Source organism: Trachinotus anak, unplaced genomic scaffold, assembly GCF_046630095.1.
Source record: "Trachinotus anak isolate AG129_WGS33_773 ecotype Australia unplaced genomic scaffold, CSIRO_AGI_Tana_v1 ptg000024l, whole genome shotgun sequence".
NCBI lineage: Eukaryota > Metazoa > Chordata > Actinopteri > Carangiformes > Carangidae > Trachinotus > Trachinotus anak.
Genome location: NW_027273875.1, coordinates 2,901,660 through 2,923,701, shown reverse-complemented (window position 1 = coordinate 2,923,701; position 22,042 = coordinate 2,901,660). Strand labels below are relative to the sequence as shown.

The following is a 22,042-nucleotide window of genomic DNA, read 5'->3' as shown; positions in this document are numbered from 1 at the left end:
TTGGTGATTTTGAGACAAAGATGGGAGAGAGGAGGGATGAATTGAAGGCAGAGACAATAGCGGCTGTCTGGCTGTTTGAATGGCTGATTCTTTTCCAGCAGAGGAGAGATGCCAGCTCCCATTACCAGACACTTCAGAGAGGGGAGGATCTCTTTCTGACCTCCCTCTCGTTCATTGCACATCTAGCCCCTTCACTGTCTGCGTTTTTTCTCCGCCTCTGCTGTCCTCTTTCTCCCTTCAACTTAAAATCCCCAGTGTTTGCAATCTCCGTCTCTCCTTCATCATGTTTGCCTTAAATTAGCTGTTTCCTTTTTTCTATCTCAGTTTCTTTCCATCTACAGCAGCCACCTCCTTCTCTCTCTCTCTCTGCTCCCATTTTCACTTTCCTTCTGCCTGCTGCTATGAACCAGGATCTCTACCCTCAATTCCCTCTCCTCTGTGTGTGTCTATGTGAAACGATACGCACCTCCCGACTAGGAATGACATCATCTTTTTACTCCACAGCCAATCAGATGCAAGCACATGGAGCCCTGCCTTCAGAGGAGTGTTATGTACACAAGAGAGGCAGAGACAGACGGAGAGAGAGATAGAGACAGACAGATAGATAGATCATATAAAATGCTAGTTAGACACGAAGAAACATTTGATTTGGTATTAAAATACTAATATTAAACAGTTAAATTAGGCAAACGTGTGTTAGTAGCAATGAATGTCAACATTTTAACATATGGTTTTGCACAGGATAACAAAACTACCATCTCTGTAGACATAGCTGCTCTCACTGGCGCTACTCTTTGTACCGTCACAGAACAAAGCAATGAACACAATGACTGAAGGTGCTGCCAAAAATCAACAAAATTAAAGCATCTCATGACACCTGCCCAGATACAGCTATCTGGTGAGAAAATAACTCAGAGAGAATAAATTACCTCAAACAAAGAGCCAGGCGGAGACAAAAACAGACAAAAAGTATTAAAAGATGAAAAGAGACAAAAGAAAAGACAGGACGGAGCCGACGTGACACTAATAAATGCCTGATGAGGAGAAGATCTCCACAAATCTCTGTTTTGAAGGAGTCTAGAAGCATTTATTGAAATTAATTTCCATTTGAGAGGAGGACTTAGGGGAATTAAGGTCAAAACTTTCATGACAAAGACAAGTTTTACACTGATTACATATTATTGTACATATTATTTTGTAGCGGCACACCATTTCAAAACCTGAAGCACAAAGCTCAACCTAAAAGAAAAGTAAAGACGGACTCGCTTCTCTGCATTAAGCCCCTCAGAAGACCGTTTACTGTAACTCAGAACATGATGATGTGGGATCTGTCTGCAAAACACGGAGCAGGATACGCGTCATACAGGAACCACTTCCTGGAACAGTCTGTCTGCGAGTCTGTGTTTTTGTGTTTATTTGCCAGGTGAAGTCAGGTGACTGTTTTATGGACAAGACAGGGAGGAAAGAGATCACAGCCATTAATGAAAACTTCAGAGAAAGTCAGAAAATCAAAGAGACAAAGGGGAGGGAAAAGATTATAGAAAAAAATGGCGAGAAACAAACACAGAAAGTGTGTGTGCGTGGAACTGGCCTTTTTAACCAGAAAGTGTTAGAAAAATTGAAATGTTTTTGGAAAACATGACAAATTCAGTCTGGTTCCAAAAGGCAGGAAATGTGACCTGTCAAACGGCAAACAGTCAGACAGACTCACACTTCAGGCCATTTGCACTGACTAGACACATAGCATCCTGTGTGTGTGGGTGTGTGTTTTGTGTATTGCTCACTGAAGCAGGCATGGCTCAGGGATCTCTGATGGGGTCTTGTCTGTCTTTTCTCACTTGGCCTGGTGCTACTAAGACAATTGTCCCCCTGGGGCACCACACGCACTCATTTGTATACCGTCACATGCTCCCACAAAGTAGCCAACTGCATTCTGTACACAGTGCGTGTGTGTGTATATGTGTGCGGCTACTGCTCACAGCTAATCAGTTCTGCCAGGCTAATTAAAACGAGTCAGCTGACTAAAGCCCCTGTAGCACTGTAACACACAAATGTGCGCACACACACGCACGCACACACACACACACACACACACACACACACACACACACACACACACACACACACACACACACACACACACACACACACACACACACAGGAACACACAGAGAAGTGCTGACTTGTTAAAGCCCTACATTTCTCTGTTGGGTGGCTGTTGAGTCATTTCCATAGACAGGCCAGAGTCTGACAGCATCTCTTTAACAACACGGCTAATGAGGGGAGATGTAAAGCTGTACTTGTTTGGGGCAGAAAACATCTTTTTACAGCACCAGGTGAGACTGGAGTTTGGGAGTATCCTTACAGACACGCAACAAGCTGAGATGGATAGTTGCTTGTTTGATTCTCTGGCTTGTTGTGGGAATAAAGCAACTGACTAGGGATACCACTAACGTTCATTACTATTATCACATAATAATGTTTGTTTGGAGTTAAAAACATCATTATTGAAAGTGTAAATCTTATCAAAAATGTTTTAAAATAACATGACCTTTGTCTTCTGTAAGTATCATAATCTCATCTCACATCAGGGCCCTTTGAGCAAATATGGAGATACTACTGCTGAAAGCTAAATATAGTTTCCTGTTCCTGTGAACAGTAGGTGAGTACACAAAGAGCAGTAAGTCCAGCTCACACCAAAACAGTGACAAACATACATGCAAGCAGCCCCCACTAAGAGACAACTATGTGAATACATTGACTGAAGCCATTTGATCATATGTGTTTGTGTGTGTGTACACACTCAAGTGTGTGTTTATTTGAGTGTGTGTGTCTGTCTGAAGGACAAGACAGGAATTCCTGCCATTTAAACCAGCCCTTCCTTTTCCGACTGGTCCCCACAGAGAGAGACAGAGAGAGATTCAGGCCCAAAAGAGCTAGATATGTAAAAAAATAAAATAAAACAGGCAGTGAAAATGGGTGAAAGTTTATAAAAAATAACTGCAAAGGTGAAGAAGGTATGTATCCTCAATATACTTGAATCACACTCCAGTTGGTGACAATCATCTTTGTTTTGACCTTCAACTGTAGCATGACTGTAATTCTGAAACTGCCATAATACAACAACGAGATGTGATTTGTAATTTCCGCACATTTCCTGAAAAAGAAAACATGATAAGTGGTGTCTGACATGACGCACACGATAGACAAACTGATGACAACTCATACATCGTCTTCTCCTCCAACCCTAGGGAATACAGCGATTACGTTAAATGGAGATGAGTGGGTCATCACAAAGAGTTAGAAATAACACAGAGGGTCAGGACTGGAGAGAGACATATCGAAAGCAAATAAGGGGAGACAGTGAGTCCGAGGCGTGCACGCAGGAGAAAAAAATAAAAACGTTAAGTGAGAGGAGCAGACTAGTGGATGAAAAATTTAGACAAACAGAAGGAAAGAGGGGGTGGGGTGCAAAGGAGGGAAAGAGATGCCAGCGGGATTTCACAAGGTGAAGGAGAGGAATGGGAGGAAGGGCAAAGGCTATGTCTCTATGTTTCCTTTTGGTGCATAACACACATTCATTTCTACTTTTAGGATACTTTGTTTCTGACCTCCTGATTGGAGCCTTTTAGATACAATGAACTGTAGCGGTCCTTTAGCTCATTTGGCTGTTTGTGAGCTAAGAAGAAATTTAGGAAATAGATTTTAAAACTCCTGGGTCATTGGTTGTATATAGAGAATAATTCCTAACCACAATTTAAGAGAAACAAGTCACAAAAGAGTAAGACACATAGACCGACAGTGAATTAATATAAATGTAGAATATAATACTATGTGTCTATGTTTGTACATCTTTCACAGAAACACATCAAATATTAGGCAGAGGCCCAAAAACAGGGAAGATGAAGCTTAGTCAGAGAGAAATAGCAGGGAGGGAAGATAAGAGGAGGATAAGGGACAGAGGTAAGTGGAGGAGAGGAGGAGGGAGGGAAAGCAGGGGAGGGGGAGGAGGAGGAGAGAAGAAGCAGAGAGGAATATAGAGAGGGAGTTCAATAAGGTTGTCATCTTAGTGCTGCTGATGTAATCCCTAAAATTAGCAGCAACAACAGCCGCAGATAATGCCCCACTGGTACACTGCGCTGCCCAACGTATACTGTACTCTACACATGCTCGCACACATGCATACACTGTCAGGATGTGTGCAGGTTTGCACATTTCCAACGTGACATGAGAAAAAAAAAGAAAAGCTTGCGAATGGCCTATTACACTGCTAATGATCCTGAGACATTAAATGGTCATGCACGAGATAAGCATGATGTTGTGCAAATAAACTGCACCACAAACTCTCTTCTATTTTATTCAAGGAGTCAACGGGAAGCTCAAAGAAACCTGTCACTGTGGGTCTAAAAATACTATCTTTCATGACTATTTGCAGAGCTGTGAAGGTGTGCGTGAATATGTGCATTCTGCATGGACACTGAATGCAGCAGGAGTCCAGCAGCAGGGCTGGAGCACCGCCGGGGTCTGTGGTTTTGTTGGCTGTTTGAAGGCATCGGTCCAAGACTGAGTTGAGTGTTTTGAGCTTTAGTCACAATTTGAGGAAGTAAACAAGTCATTGACTGGCACATGATCGCTGTAACAGACCTTGCCAGCTGTTTGGATGAAAAATATTTTGGTCGTTTTTGCTTAGTTTTTTCGGGGGGGGGGGGGGGGGGGTTCATTTTTTGTTTTTCCCCACTTGCAGTAGACACAAGTAACAGACTGCAGAAAAACAGACCAAAAAAAATGTTCTGTAGGTACTTTCAAAGCCTGCGTCTGGTTTGACTGCTCCTGATTTGTTTGGAGCCAGAAAATTCTATTTTTTGTGTGCAAGTGGCAACCATTACAGCTTGGTAGGATAGATCGTAAGGCAGTAGCAGTGAGTAAAGAATGGAAAAGGATCAACAATTCATGTTTGTATGTCCCTAAACCCCCTTTATCTATTTCAGGCCTGCTTTACATTATTAACATGCCAATAAAATTATGATGTTTATATATTTTGTTTGACAAAAAAAGCCAACAAGATGAACTCTCACAAGCTTTGAGTTTTCATCAGTTTGTCTTGAAGCACTTTACTCCACCACTCTGATCAGAGCAAGTTGCAATAATGCTGCATGTTACCTGCAAGTGCTATTAACTGCAGCTTCATTCCTTCTCGACCTCATCCTCTGACCTCCCTCCCTCACTCTCCCGTCTTAACCCCTCTCCACTCTGCCTTTCCCTCACCCCATCCTTCCTGTCACCCATTAAATCCCCATCTGACCTTCCCACAACCTTCACCTTTCTGCCCCCGTCCCTCCATCCCTACAACTCACCACCCCTCCTCCTACTGCTGCACGCCCAGTTCAATCCATGATTTTTTATCATTTCTTCCGCGTTACTTCCTTTTTGTGTCTTACATTGTGCCGGTCTTTCTTCACCACATTCAAAGATATGATTTTAAAGTTTGCTTACTAACTCTCATTCTCTCCTTCTCTCCTCTTTTCATCCCCTTCTCCACCCACATCCTCTTTTATTCTGTCCTCTCTGCCCTCCTGCTTCGTTTCCTCTTTGATTTTTTAAAAGGTTACTCTCACGGCATCTCCTCTTCTCTAGACATTGGATAGTGAAAGGAAAAACAGGAAAAGGGTGAAGGACGTATAACAAAGGTAAAAAATCTAGATCAAAATAAAGTGGCATTGCCAAGTCATGGTTTTTGTTCTTTGGCTGCATAATCAACTCAATCCCCATCTTACTTCTTTGAGATTGGTTTTAAATGTTTTAATGTTTTACTAGTTGGCGAAATGCAAAAAAGAAGGAAATGACATGACATGTGGAAAGCTTTAGTCTTTAGTCAAGTTTCCAACCAAATTTAGTGCAAATTTTAGCAGAATTACCAGAAAGTTGGCAAAAGAAAATGCACTTCATGTGCGTTTCCATCCATTACTATTATGTGAGTATTAGGTTTAGTGGTGCTAATTCTCCAGTCTCCAGTCCATTAAAAGAGCGCCAGTCACATGAACGAAAATGATGTGGAAGATGTGATGGATGTAGCATCTATGATTGCTGCATGTATTTGAGGAAAGTTACAGTCTCTTTATAGATCTGATGTTTTCATCTATTTTTCCCCTCCTCAGTGGACATATAGGCTTCATGCTTATTTATTAGCTGAGTGTTTTTCTATTGCAAATTGAAAATGCATATAAAAGCAGGTGGATGGAAACACACTTAATGTTTCTGAGGAACGTTGTTAAAAAACTTTATTACCATCTGTCCAGTCCATATGGTAACAAAATGGTTACTCTTAAAAACAGAAACAAACTCTCCGACTACCTCACTCATATTTATTAATATGGATAAACAAACAAACTACCATAAACAGATAAACAAGTTGGTTTTCACCTGCCACGTAGCAAAAAATGACCTCAATATATTTGAAGAGTTTATTACAGCTGCTGATCAATCCCCATCTCTGTTGTAATAACCCATCTTATTCATGTGGCTTTGATATTCATGTAAGCCACTGCCTGTTACTATAAGACTGCTGCTGTTGCAATCACTTGATTGCTGGTTAACGTTAACTATTCTATTAGTTGATACTAGATAGATCGGACATTCATTTTGCTGACATAATTGGCTTCGATAAAACTAAAAACTATTCTTATGATGGCACAACATTCAATAAACGAATTGTTTTAACTATAATCATGCAACCCTTCTTACAGTTGCACCGTCTGAGTAAAAACATACACGTTTTTGTTCCTTATTCTTTTCCTTCCCACGTCTTCCTGGCTCCCCATCTCTCCCCTGGGACCCTGCTTGGTCTAGCAGTGGCAGAGCTGGCTAGAGGCCCTTGGGGCTTTGCTGGCCCCACCTGCATTCTGATAGAATGAGACCAGATGAGCTCAGGAATGGACTGGGCACATTAAAGCAGCAAGGGGCTTTAAAACATAAACAGCCCAGAATGGTTCAGCTCTGCATAAGTAGAGGGAAGGCGCAGAGCAGGACAGACGCACATAAAACCTCCATACTGTACGAAACACACAGCTGAAAAGTACTGAAAAAAGTGCTAAAAACAGCAGACACACCCAAACACTGGGAAAAAGTCACACGCACAGCACATCTGCGGCTTTACCGACACAAAGATTCTCAAACATATGCACTCACATGCACTCACACACTAATGGCAATGAAAATGAAGCCAGGAATATTATGGGAACGTTAACAACTTCATTTCACGGTGCCAAGCAAAACTTAATAAAACTGACCAACACCACTGAGCTCATTCCAACACAATCAGCGCAGGAAACAAACCACCACAGTGGTTGGTGCTCCACAGAGTTCCTAGACGAGTCCACTGTTTAACAGCCTGTTTAATTTAAAGGAGACACAGAACGAACAGTTTTAACACTAAACTTGTCTAAACAAGGCTGAGTGGCAAGTGCATCTTCCATCACCCCATGCCAGTGACCTTCAAACCTGAGGGGAGGATGAGAGATGATGCCGAGTCATTTTGCCATTATTCTTCACTCCAGGTTGACACTGCTATGACAAAGCATTTGTATGAGTCACACCTATGACTTGCCCACTGCATGATGAACACAACCTTAGATTTAACCTGATCGCAAGCAGTGACGCTTGGGTAACATGAGCAATGACAAAGCATGACGAGCACAAGATCATCAAATTTAACAAAAATGATACTAACACAGACAACATCATCAAGATGAAGTCATTGCTACTGGAGCCCCAAACAGAAGCTATTATTATATGAGCATCCACTTTACTTAAAGTGCTGTAGGGTGAATGTGTTAAATCTAGAGGGTCATCATGATACAGTGTTACTTCATCACATAGTACAAGCTTTTAAATCTAGTTATAACGAAAAATACACATAAAACTTGATGTAGAAGCAAAAGTAGCTAGATTGTTGAGATTGAAGGTTTATTTTGGACAAACAATTTCACCTCCAGGGCCATTTAGCAGCTGTTCAGGAGCTTTCATACAATCCTCCTCAGCAGATGGACGATGCCTCCTCCACACACAGGTCACATCCAGCAAAAGTAATGTACTAGCAAGGATTTAGCGTGGGAACTTGGATACTGATAGAGGAGCTTCAGCTGTTTTCTCTGATGGTGCTGCTGCTACTGTTTACTAACCAAAATGTGTGACACCAGGTTTTGAAAATTAGCACAGAGCTACCGCTGCGGTTACTATTTTGCAGTCTTACCTCACTTTGTGTGTCTGCATCTGCTTTCACTCTTTGACATACTGTATATACTGTATGTTTAAATTAACATAATTTAACTATAATTTTGTAAATTACAGAACAAAAGAAAGAAACATATTTTTCAGTATCACGTCAGGCCCCTGCTCATTGCTGTTTAGGAACAAGCTTAGTGTGAAAATCTGATTTGTTGCTTCCTGTGTGAATTGATTTTTGCTCATTGACTTAAACCATCAACTAAAGCCTAACATGGGCAAGCAGGATGTGACTTAAGCACAGAGAGGAATCTTGTCTGGAGCAGTGTTCACCAACCCCCCTCTCTACCTATAGGAATTTACCTGGATGTTCATTGTTCAATGTTTCGTTATTAATACAGGTTTGTACACTTAACTCACATGTGTCCCAGGTTAGCCAGAGCGAGGAAACACATGCAGAAGTATTTGGAGGAAAAAGAAGAAGCAGACGTCAGACGTTTTGCCTTCTGACACAGGAAGCTAGCTGACCACAGACATTGCAAGAGACATCATATTTCCGGCGTGTACTGACACTACGTGTCGCCTCAAAACAGCAGAGAGGATGCTGCTTCATGCTCTGCAAATTTCCATAAACATCTTCCAGATAGATCTAGCCATACTTCTAACCCCACAAACGAACCCTGAGAAATACTAAAAACAAAATCACTATTTTGAAGTGAGTCTTGAGCGAATACATTTCTGTCTACATTCACATGGTGTGTTGTTTCTGGAAAAACATCTACAGCACTGTGACTTTAGCACAACTTGGATCACTGAGAAAGCATAAAATCACACTTTCCTGATTTTATTCTGGTGTTATGCAGACTTGACTACATTGTGCAGATGTCATGTTAAATTAATGATCCTAGGGTGCCATGGAGTAGCCTGGCTGTAAAAGCCCTTCGAGCAGGCTTCCCCTGCAAGGCAAATGAGGTGATGGGTTCATCTATCTATCTGTGCAGTGAGACAAAGGCAGTAACCCAGTGAGGCATCTGATGTCTTAATGAAGTGACTTTCTCTGTGTGTATGTGTGCATTGTTCTGTTCTGTGTAATGTGAATACATGTGTGCATGTGTGTGTGGTATGAGTCTGAGTCATTAGTGAATCCCAGTGGTCTGTTATGGCAGCGAGAGAATGCACAGGGTCCTGTGACTATGGTCCTGCTAGAGGAGGAATCAGGTTTCTGAATCAATGAGAATCAATCACAAGCAGAGTCATTGCAGAATATAAAGAAAGCGAAATAAAATAATAAAATGAAGCTTGATCTAATCAGCAGTTTGTCTTTCTCTGCTTCAGAAAATTAAGAAAAATACACCCAGCAGGCCGACTCATCGGTGTGATTTGTAGGTCAAAGCTGTATTGTCCTCTCTGGTCTGTCCAAGACACAAGAGATGCTACATTTTCTTCCTCTTTCTGCATCATTTTTGGATTCCTCTCAATTCATAGATTCAGAAACTTCATTCACTCTGGTGTAAGCCATTAAGAGAGAGACACCAGACACCAGTACAGAGCAGTGATAATGGATTACTGATGTTATTATGGTTCAATAAGGCCTCTAAACAACATCTTCTGATCCACAGCCAGAAAAACAGCTCTCTGAGCATGTGTGTATGTGTGTGTGTGTGTGTGTGTGTGTGTGTGTGTGTGTGTGTGTGTGTGTGCGCGTGTGTATAATATACATTTATAGCCTGTGTTACATCCACTCTGCCACTGTATCATCACAAATGGGCAACCCCCAAAGATACATACAAAGAAAAAAACAATGGACTTTGCTACTGTAATCATGTATTTGCACTGTTACAGAGAGAAGGATTGTCTTTAATTGATGGAATGATCAATCTATCAATAAATCAATTACTTAAGAAAACAAATGTAATTTCATGTCCACAGCAGCAGACATAATATTTGAACTTGAAGAGACAATTTTTGCAGGGATATACTATAACTCAGCATGTTAAGATTCAAAATTAAAGTCAAAGTAGGAACCTTGAACAGATGTTTCCATTGTGAAAATCCACATATTACGATGAGGCTATTTCACTGTTGCATGATTGTAGTTTGGAAATTACTAAATGTTGACCTCTCTTTGTCATAGGAGGGTGCAAGGAAAGGTTTGGCATGTTCAAGATTTAAACTTGTGTCTTGTCTTTATTTTTTTTTAACTTAATTTTAGCTTCTTTTTTCTTTTTTCTAAATATATATGTGTCTTTAAAGTTCTTATTATTATATATTATTTTTAATAGCTCGACGTTTTTAAAATAATTTCTATTTAACAATCTTATTCCATAGCAGTATAACATTTCACTGGACATTGTGCTTGTATAATGATGTAAGAGACAAATAAAGATTGATTTGATTATTATTTTGATTAAATGCCTGCCAGATTGAGATGCAGGCCACATGTGGGATTTGTTTTATGCTTCTCTGCTAACAGAGAAAATGTGGTACTGTGTGTCAGCTGATCACCAGAGCCCACCCAGTGGTCACAGGGATTGCTCACAGGTCATCAAATCACAAAACATATGACACATTTTCATTTTCTCTTCCAAGAGACAATAATCTGTTTGATCCAAATCAGAGGAAGAACCTGAAAATGATGCCGTCAGGGGTGGTCTCAAACCCGTCTCAGTCCTGTCAAAACTAAATCATCTGCCCTCCATTTGTTAACCAGTCAGTTGTTGCTCTCAGCATGCATCTGTGTATTCCACAGTTAGCCCTCTTCCTATCTGCCACCCACAGTGTCAGCAGGCAGCAGTGTGTGTTTGTGTGTGGCAGCCTCAAAATGACCTGCTTTTCCCAACACTGCCTGTTTCTAAACAACAGGTGCCTGAACCAGGAGTGACTCACAAACACACTTACACAAAAGTGTGCCAAAAAACTCCTGATAGATGTGGAAATACTGCAAGACAACATGACAGTGCAGAGATACACAACAATGTAGACCAAGTTTTCTTGAGTATTTCCTCCTACCTGGTTGTTGACATAATCCTGAAGATGAGACCCCAGCAGAAACATGAAAGGAAAGAGAAACACAACAAGACACAGTCATAAGGCGACGATGAAAACTCTGCAGGCACTTGACATGCTCACTTTTCTTTTATTAAATGAGAATATAGATCAGAAGATGATGATATGCTATCATGTTACCATTTCAGCCTAACCACACACAGACATCATTCAGTCACTTAACAATGACCAGAGTCTAATACATGTCATACAACTACAATCTCTTACATTAGGGTTGCTTTCTTTTTGCCAAATGTGTGGCTAGCTCCTCTTGCCCTCCGGTCCTGCTTCAATTTAATGCAGGACTAATGTAATTCTCAGTATTTCGAGGACATTTGCACTGCTCCACCTGTTTGTTTTTGTCCTGCTTCTTTGGAGTAGTGCTGCGCTAGCACATCAGAGTGGTCGGCCTTTACATAATAAATGCAGTCGCAGAGAAGAATGTGGATGAGACTCGGCTATGCTGAAGGCTAGAAATGTAATTTAAAAATGTGGAACAATCACCAAGAGACTATGGCGGCAGGTAGGGTCGGCAGAGGACACTTTAAGCTCTCCATTAAGCCCCTTTGTAACGCCCGAGGGAGCTTTGCATGAGCTGGGAAAAGTGTGTGTGTGTGTGAGCTAAGTGCTGAAGTTTGTGTGTGTGTGTGTGTGTGTGTGTGTGTGTGCCAAAGCGTGGCTTCTGGTGATTAGTCAGAACTGTAACCGACACACTGCTGGCCCCAGTGATCCTATCAGAGGGAGGGAAACTCAACTTCATACAAAAGGACACACACACACACACACACACACACACACACACACACACACACACACACACACACACACACACACACACACAAATTTTCTTTTTGTACTTTTTTCAAGAACACTCAGGCAAAAGTCCTGCAGCAGTATGAAGTTGTCTTGAGACAGACCTGGATTGTGTCTCCTTACAAAATTCCCTTTTTATTGTATTAAAAAATATGAATGACATTGTGATGTTTTTGGCATTTAACCTCTCAGTGGAAAATGTATCTGTCAAAAAGCATTTTCCTTTCCTTCATCATATTGAATGCAACAGAAAACACAAAGGTTGATGAGACTAAGTAGATCTAATATTAAACATCATAAAGACAGGAGGAGGATTTGACAAATACAAGACGAGGACTTTCCAACTTATGTCATCTGCCACTGTTAAGAGTGAAAGCACTCGTTAGTCAGCGTGTTAGCAGGCTTCAGAACAACAGGCTGTACATGCTCGGTAAAAGAAAACAAAAGTCAAGGGGCATTTGTGTTTGGTTAAGCTTGTGCTATAGAAGCTGTTCTAACATTCATCTAGTGTCATTTTATGGTGAAACAACTGGCCTGACATCTGCATTCAACATGTAAACACTTCAGAGGTTTAGCATTAGCCTCTGCTGTTAGTGATGGTGTTGCTCCTACCGTGTTGTAGCCGGCGGGTTCTTGGCCGTCTGTGATGAGTTCCCGCTCTCCCCTGGGGTTGACCCTCCTGAAGCGCCGTCTAGACCTCCGTTGGGATCCCTCTCTCTGCAGAAAACTGTCGTCCCCCTCACTGCCGTTATCCACCTGCAACACACAGTCAACACCCTCCTCAGAATAGAAGCTTCTGCGGGATTCGCAGCCACGACCTTCAGGTGTGTGTGGACAGCTGGAACAATGATCCTCACAGTTTGACAAGTGAGAGCATGGTTCAGAGCAGCTGCGTCTTAGTAGTTCGGACTTTTGGGTCTTAGGAACCAAGTTCAGATTTCTTAATTCCAAGTTCTGGTTTTCAATTTCTGATTCCTGGTTCTTATAATCCGAATTCTGGGTGTTAAGTTTCGTTAAGTTCTGAGAGTCTAAGTTGTGGTCCTTCAATGTGTTCCCTTCCTTTTTCTGTGGCTCTGCTTCATGCCCTGGAGCCTCTGAGATCTGGCCCTGCTCTTCTGCTGGCTCCTGGTTGAACATCCAGTTCTTCCAGAGCGCAGAGAGCCGGTGCCAGCGGAGCACACTCATCCTGACGCAAGGACGAGATCAGAACGACACATAAAAGCAGGAAATTCCACAAGAGGGGAGGAAAAAAACTGAGGGGAAACACTTCTATGCAAAAGCTGAATACAAGTATCGCGTCCAAATTTTACAAAAAGGTCCATAATCCGGAGGGATCCCAAAACATTTCATCCTGTGGGGCAGGCATCCAGAACAAAAGACAGAAATGAGCTACATTAAATGAAAAAACAAATAGATCCACGATGAGGGCAGAAAAACGAGGCTTGTCTCTGGTTTTGTTTCACATTTGGCGAGAGTTGTCCTCTTCTGAGGGCTGGTGAGTTCAAGACAGAGTTCAGCTGCTCAGCACGTTGCATACTGACGGACTTACTCACATGTTTGCTCGCTTGTTCGCTCTTGCTGTCTGACACGCGCACACAGCATACACTGAGCCCACAGTTTCCTCCAGGAAACCGTAAATACACAAATATCCTCCCCGGGCAGAAAAAAAACAAAAAAACAAAAAACAAAAACAGCAGAGCACACAGATTCCGGTCATACAATTCATTCCCTGCAGGACTTTTGTGCCGGTCTGTTGTTGCAGGAGGAATTTGTTTTCTTTCTCCATTGCATAATGATAATGAAGTCAAGAGCCTTATTATGACAGCAATGACGACACTTCAAAAACATTTAAATACGTTACACACCTTTTGCCAAAAAATTTTATTGGATTTTTATAGGTTTTGCTACATTTTTTTTTTCAAATTTGTTTTAACTTATCTTTTATTCTATTTTTTAATTTTTTAATTTTTTTAGATTATACAACACCAAGTCTGTCAGTCTGAGAAGTCTGAAGAGGAATGACATTAACACCTCCTATCTGCTGGTGTTTGAATATTTTGAAGTCTCATCTCTTCCTGTCTGTCACTCTGTGTCTTCATTTTCTCGTTATTGTCATCATTTTCCTTCTCTTTTTGGTTGTGAGCCTCTCTATGCACTACTCCTTATCTGCATTATTCCACTTTGTGTCCAGTTTTGTACAAAGCTAAGCTAAAGTTACCCACAGCTCATCTACTGTATGTGTCATTTAATGGTATCAGAGAGAGAGTGACTGAGCGAGCAGAGACTTAGTAAAATATATATTTTACAATCCTGCAATCTCTTCAAAATGTTTTCAATAAAAACATCACCAAAACAATCTTTTCCAACACAAAAAAACAATATCTACACTAGTGACCTGCGGCCACTGAAGCCATCTGGACACATTGGAACCAATATAAATTCAAAAGAGATCTGTTTCAAATGTACTATTATTTTATTATTATTATTACTGTTATGACAGGATTGCTGGTATAAAAATATAACACATTATAGGCTACATTTACAGGTAGAAGTTATAAAAGATCAGATGTCTAGGCAGGATTTTGTCATATCATAGGTTTTCCAAGGACAGTGACCATAGTGACTTCACCCAGACCTCAGGTCAGTCATGTGTATTCACAAAGCTCTTAAATGTACAGACCCATGATCAGCCACAAAGAGTTGTGAGATATGACTACTGCCTTTATGCCGACTAAAATCTATGTTCTCTACTTCCTTTCATTCCTGCGTATAACACAGACAATAGAGCTCAAGATAATTTGAAATCATGAATAGGCTAGGATTACAATTCTCAGAGGCAAACGTCACATCACATCGATCAGAAAACAGCTTTAAAATAAACACTTAGAGAGAAGATGGACCCAAAGATTTCCTGTCACTGCTAAAATGCGACTGAATGGCTGGGACGGGTTGATACAGACAGTGAAACAACCGTGTGTAAGGGAATTCTGCTGTAATACACAGAATAACTACTGCATTGTCGCTAGTTTAGCTGTAATGGACTCTGAAACAATTGCACGATAAAACTGCAATATAAAATACCAAATAACAGTTGTAAAAGTAGCCTGTAACTGGTATCGATGTGTCCCTCCTCATTGCAAAAAGTGTCATCTCGCCTCCTTTTAATGAGCCTCATGAGACGAACAGCCTGAAGGTAACACATAAGAAATTCTTAGGGGAAAGGTTAGAAATGTAGCAGACTTTCATGGTTATCCTGTGACCATATAACTATCCTTTTGTCTCACTGCGTGCGTGCCTCTCTGGCTGCTTGACTGAACCGCTATCTATCCTGTGACCATCAGTTCTGTCAGCCACTGAGAACTCTTTATGATTCTGGCTGATGGTCATGGCCCTAATGTGACCGTATTTCCTGTTTCCTTTGTCCATTTAAATATGCGTGTGTGACTAACTTCACGTCTACTCATCTTTCAGTTTACATTCCTCTCTGTCTCTCTGCCAGCATGAATCATCCCTGCTTTTTTTTTTGCTCTTTTCATTCAGTTTTTACTCTCCTCTTCCCAGTACTTACTTCCATACATTCCCCTCCATTCCCACCACACACACAACACACACACACACACTCAAAAACAACCCCGCCCTGTCAGTCTATGAATGTCACTCCTGTCCATCCTGTGACCAGACTCATGACGACAGCCACCGATTACACTCCCTCTCTTATTCCCATGGCCCTAATTAGCTGATTGGCTGCAATGCAGTGTGGCTAGACCACAGTCCCTCTGCTCTTGTGTGTTTATGCATTCATCTCAGAGTGTGTATGTGCATGCATGTTCGTGTGCATTTGTGTTCCTCTTCTTGTCATTTTGTGGGTGTCTATTTTTTCGATTTCGGGAAAGACATGCTACTATTTAATCTGTCTGTTCAGCTATTGCTATTCAAGCTGACTACAGAGTTTTTTTCCCTCCTGTTTATTCCAAACAGACTGCTGCTGCTGCCTGAATCCTCATATGCATCGATTACTGTGCACCAGAAGAATTTTCACTGGATATAAGTTCAACAGTGACCACATTACAAAATTTTATTTTACAAAGACATGTTGCAGACTGACTGATGATTCATTCACATGTCAGAGACAAGCAGCCCTAAATCAGATGAATATTCAAAGTGAAATCACTCCTTGGCCACGATCATGAGCATGACACCAACAGTCTAAAACCCAAAAATATCTGACTTGATATCACAAATGATCAAACAATATCCTGCATGAAACAAATCTTGGCATGTAGAGAAACTGGAGGAAGGGACTGTTATGTATTTTTGCTTGAAAAATTTGACCTGCTTTTATGAAATATATTGAAGAAGCTACCTATGTCCATGTCTTGGTCATAGGCCTTTGTCAGGCATAAACAATGACACGTAAAACATTTGTTTAAAAAACAGGAAGTGTTATTTCAGTCTCTGTAACATTCTCATGGGGTTTTTTTTCTGTATATCTGAGCTACGTAGGTGTTTTAACAGTGGTAAAACAACTATTATTTTGTTCTATCACTGAACAACAACGCTTCCTATTAGTCTGCCATCAAAGCCTCATGGAAGCTGTAGGTGTTTAACAGAAACTATCCCAGCCATGGAACTACAGGTTAAAGATGATTTTGCCTTTGGTTAAATATCTTTTTCTTTTTTACCCCCTCTGCTTTGCACAGAGCAAATCTGTCAAATTTAGATGTGGTAGTCACATTCAGACTAAATACTACAAGAGTTAACTCATCTTGCCAGGTTTCTTAAAATAATGATGTCTACTGTTAATTAACTAGTGTGTACCTACGGAGTGTGTTTTTTTTGTTTCTTTGATTTGTTTATTTATTTAGCATCTCCCTTTACTGTATTGTATTTGCCCATTGCTGGTCAACAAGGAACACTTGTTCACTGACTTCATTTCTGTTTTTCTTTTTAATGAGTTACTATGGAAATGACATTGTGGCATTGTGACTCTGTGACTCTGGCAGCCCCCGCTTTAGCGTAATGTACTTTGTTGTTTACTTTTTATGAGTCTTATAATTCAGATCCAAAGAACTCTTCTCTGCTGTGCTGTGACTGGTAGAAGCATTACTGACATTACAAGTGGACGAGGACATGCTTGGATATTAACAACAACAACAACTAACTCTACACAATCTAATTTCCTAGTGTGAAAATGCTAATATTTACAGATGAAAACAAACATGCCCCTCACTACCAACATCTCTCTTTACTCTAACCCTAATTCAAGCCAATTTAATTCCCTCAACCAAAAATGTTTCTTTTTTGTTAATTGACAGTGATTTCATGTTTTGTTCCTGAGTTAACTGAGCTGGTTGCATCTTTTAATAAAATTCCCAACAGTACCACACAGTCATACCTGGAACATCATCACTCCCCTCTCCTGTAGCAATAGCCTCTGAGTGGACCTGCAGGGGTAGTTTAGGATTGAGTGCTTTGCTGAAAGGGCACCTCACTATTATCACCCTTTTTTATTACGGGAACTTTCTGGGAAAATTATGTTGTGATGTTCCTGGAACTACGGGGGTATAGTTTGCATTCTTGACCGTTGCTGACTAGTCGAACACAAACCTCACGGCTGCAACAGTGTGACCACACATAATAAGTAAAAACTGGAATTTGAGTATTGATGTTAAAGCAAAGATATGTGAGGTCGGGAAATTCCATCAAGCGACAGTAAATGACAATGATGCTGCTCATTCTGTGTCACAGTTGTGTCTTTGTCACTGTTCTGTTATCAGTCTAATTTGTCAGTCACAGTTCTTTACACGTGGTAGTTATGCAATATGTAAAAGGGACTTTTGGTTCCTGAGTGTGGTTGCTACAGCGCCGTTTCCTGGGGGGCCACTGGTTGATGAGGGGACAGTGTTACTCCTTCACTTCCCCTGTATCCAGAATTGTAGCTTTGTTCAATTAAAACACTGTCTTTTACTAGTGTCCCATTATGTAAAAGCAAATTTTCTCTCTCTCTCTTTCTCTCTTTCTTTGTTTCTTTCTTTCTTTCTTGTCAACAACCCAAACCTACACCAAGTACAAACCAACACTGACTATGACTAATGTATGAGTTTGCTTCATCACATTTGGCTGCTAATACTGAAAGAGCATATAGGAAATAGGCTGCATGATTAAAGACAAAGCAATGGCTGTATAGTCATAATTACATAATTATAACTAGTTATAATTATTAACTCACAATTGCAATACTGATGTTTTTCAGAGTCAGAATTTTCACAATATTTGACACTTTGGTAAATCTGCTGGTTTGTTTTTTTGCTGAGAGTTAGGCGAGAATATCGATGTTAATTGTGTTGACGTGCCAACATTATTAACTGTGCCAACTAAAACTGAACTTTACAGTTAATTTATACAATCAGAAGAACAAAGAAAGTTTGAAAAGCCTTTCTTCTTTTCGCCTGTAGAGGAAACATGATTTCCTGCAAAAACAGGGGATTTTCCCAGTAAAGAACTAACTGAAGCATTGAGAGAAATACTTTCAGAGTAAAACTGGTTAAATCATTATTGTGTTACAACAATGAGCAATGAAGGGTGGTAAAACTGACTTTCATTTACAAGAAGATCTTGCACATTATTGCCTCACTTAAACATAGTGACAGTCTAAGGATGAAACTGTTTCAAACTTGTTTCTTTGGCTACAGAAATGACTGTTATCTAATTCTGTATAGACACAGAGCAGAAATATCAGATGGGGGTTTCTTGAAAAAAAAAATCTGTTCAAACGCTCTGGGGACTTTCTATACCAAATGAGAGTCATTTGACCTCACTGTTACAGGTCAAAGTAACGATCAAGAACCCACAAGGTCACATGTGCTCCAGGTTTGTTTTTATTCCCTATCAAACAATATAGGTGGATCTGATGCTCCCTGCTGCTTTATGTGTAAAACATTACTGCTTATCCTGTCTCATCCCAGCTGATCCCTTTAGGTCCTGAGACAGAGAGACTCAGGAGAGGGAAGACAGCAGAGCAAGAAGGACATTTAGGGAAGACACAGGGAGATTGGTGACTACTACAACCTTGTGGAGGCAGACAGAAACACATGACATCTGTATATGCCAAATATAGCACGATTAACTTATTATGAATGAATGGTTTAGGATAGTCTCCAAAGTTTAGGGAAACATTAGTAATTGTACTGATGTCCAGTCTGTGCTGGTGGTCTATGTATTTGATGAAAACTCAAACGAACATCAAAGTGTTCCCTGTCACACAGAAACTACCAGTAGATTAAGAGAGGAATGATTCACCAAGATCTGACTCACAAATCTGTAATGGAAGACACAGTCTAGATGTTATTTATGTAAATGAATGTTGACTTTCTGCAGATGTGAAACCATTTCAGACTAGTCCTGCTGGGGAAGTCTCCATGAGATGCTTTGGCCCTGGCATGTATTTTCTAATTTTCCTTGGCTTGAATATTTCCACAATAGGTTTTTTTTTTTTTTACGGTAAATGCTTTGGCGACAAATTCACATACTACCAATGAAGTTCATTAGAATATGAATTTGAGGAAAGAGGTGCAGTACAGAGAGGGTGGGAGTGGGGCACAGACTGGAAGACTGGAGATGAGAGAGACAGAGAAGAAGAGGCAGAGAGGAAGGGAGATGAAAGAAAGGGAGAAAAAGGAAACAGACATCAAATAAAAATGGAAAAAAGAATAAAATCAAAGGGCAGAGACAGGAGAGGTGGAAGGATAAAAAAGAGAGGTGATTGGGAAGGAGACAAAGAAAGAGAGAGGCAATCAGAGAGAGAGACGGAGAGGGGGTCTACTCACCACAATCATTTCTGACGGCTCTAAAGTGATGCATTCACAGCCTCGTCTGCCCCCCAGCTGCTTGCCAAAACTGTTGAAAGAGCACACACACAAAATAAGTAACAACATCAATAAATAACTAAATAAATAACCCAACACAAAGATAAGACAATCCTCACACACTGACAGTGGAGACAGATGCAGTCAATCACATTCACGCAGCCACAGATGAACACCAGCATTTACGCGATTGAATTACTGTAATAGCCCGAGGGATTATATGTAAAATGAAACCAAGGGTGTGCAGTTCATGTACACACTTTATGTCTGAACACACCATATGAGAAGTAACATGTGCTTGCTGTAATGTGCACCAATAAGTGGTAGCACTGGTCCACAAGACCCACATCTGTCAACAGCAGTACATCCTGCAAAAATATACTGAGCAAATATCCTACTACAGGACAGAATTTTAAAGAGGCAATAATTTTTTTATATCAGTGTTGCAGATTTTTAAGGTCCCCTCAAGAACTATTTTCATAAAAGCAATTCCTTCAGTATTTCATAAAACAGTATTAATGATTTAGCGCCACTTCATATCTGTGTGAAGTCTACTGAGAAACATTCAATCAGCTACAGGTAAGAGAAGCAAGGATGTAGAGAAACAGACACCTAAGACTTGGCACCAGTGTATTACAAGTCTCTGACGTGGTTTTGTAGTACAGTTTGTGGTGAAGGTCTAACCGCTGCAAAAAAATTGACTGTAGATCAATATGACTTTGTGGCTGACACCTCAACACAACTGCACACAGTCCGCAGAGACCAGAAACACAATCAGCTCTCAGCCAACTGTGATGGTCATAAAAATGGAATAGAATCAACGTTATGTATTTCGTATTTTGTCACACATGAGAATGTCGAATGATGAAAATTGTACACCAGCTTTTCTAGTGGGACTCTTTGCACAATGTGAGTCTTTGTCTGCAGGCCTCACAGATTCAGCTGCAGTCAGCTGGCCTGTTGACTGGTGTGTCCTCTGATGAGCGGTAAGAGAGCAGCTGATACTCTGGTGAGACCATGTGGGTCAGGCTGCTCTTTTCTCGTCACACGGAGATTCTGCATGACTCCTTCGTTCACTGTGAGAATGTGTTTGCTTATAGTAAAAACCCCTTTTTCTCTGTCAGCCCTTCTCCCTGCAGCCCCGGTCTGCAGCATACACAAGCAAAACATTTTGGCAGACTTCTAAATAGATTCTGAAAAGCTGATTTGTAGCAGTGCAGTGTGATTTCTTTCCTAACTGGTAATGTCAGAACACAAAAAGCGCTTTACTTTAAAATAAGGATTTCTTCAAAACTCGTGCAGCTGATGTACAGCACCATTTTTACTCTCAGAAGCCCAAAACAAATGCTCAACAGAATCAAAAGCCACAGTGGGTTGACTCCAGCTGCAACTAAACATTACTTTCATCATAGATTAATATCAACTAACTATTAATCTATGGTTTAATAGTGAACCTGGAATCACCACCTCGTGGTTGTATGCCTCAAGTTGCAGGAAATATGGTCACAATCTCCCTCTTTGTTTCTGAGTTACAATCTTGAATAATAGCCAGAAGGGTTTTTATGATGTCACAGTGAAGATGGCCTTTGACATTTGTGTTAAATTGTGTCATAATTAGCGTATGAAGTCTTGAGTTATGGCCAAAAGCCAATTCTGTCATATGAGAAGATAGGACAAGGGAATGTTTCCTAAAAATAGGCTTCAACATCTGACTGACCATCATAGTAGTTGCTGATAATTTCTGTCAAAGTCATTGTGACGTTTTGGAGTTCTCACACAGAACAGTGTTGATATCTTACTCAATGCACATCTAACACCTTGAAATACAAACATGTCAAATGTCTTGAAGTCAAAGACAAAACAAGGTGTTACAAAAGTGTTTGAATTTTGAGACATTTCTTGAGACACCTCTGAATATTCTCTGAGTGTCTGTGTTTCTGCATATGGTAGTCATCCGTCTCTCTGTTTCCCACCAACCGTCTAAGTGTGTGAGTGTGTGAGAGATACCTCGTCTGAACAGCTCCGTGATCCCTGAGAACAGACAGGGCTGTGACCACATCTTGCTCCCTGTAGCATGCTCAAAGTGGCGACTCAGCATT

At 40.7% G+C, this 22,042-nt stretch overlaps 1 protein-coding gene across 4 annotated transcripts in view; it reads right to left on the bottom strand.

The window, feature by feature from the left end:
* LOC139607708 (rap guanine nucleotide exchange factor 6-like) overlaps positions 1–22,042 on the bottom strand; it is a 146,268-nt gene that overhangs the window by 75,983 nt on the left and 48,243 nt on the right. For 2 of the 4 annotated variants that reach the window (XM_071460834.1, XM_071460835.1), the window contains 3 exons: positions 19,905–19,974; positions 12,691–12,834; positions 11,230–11,247 (listed from right to left, as the gene is read on the bottom strand). In XM_071460834.1, coding sequence (XP_071316935.1) covers positions 11,230–11,247; positions 12,691–12,834; positions 19,905–19,974 — 232 coding nt within the window. Of the gene's footprint in view, positions 1–11,229; positions 11,248–12,690; positions 16,063–19,904; positions 19,975–22,042 lie in introns of those variants that run through there. The other 2 variants (XM_071460832.1, XM_071460833.1) reach the window with 2 other exon arrangements.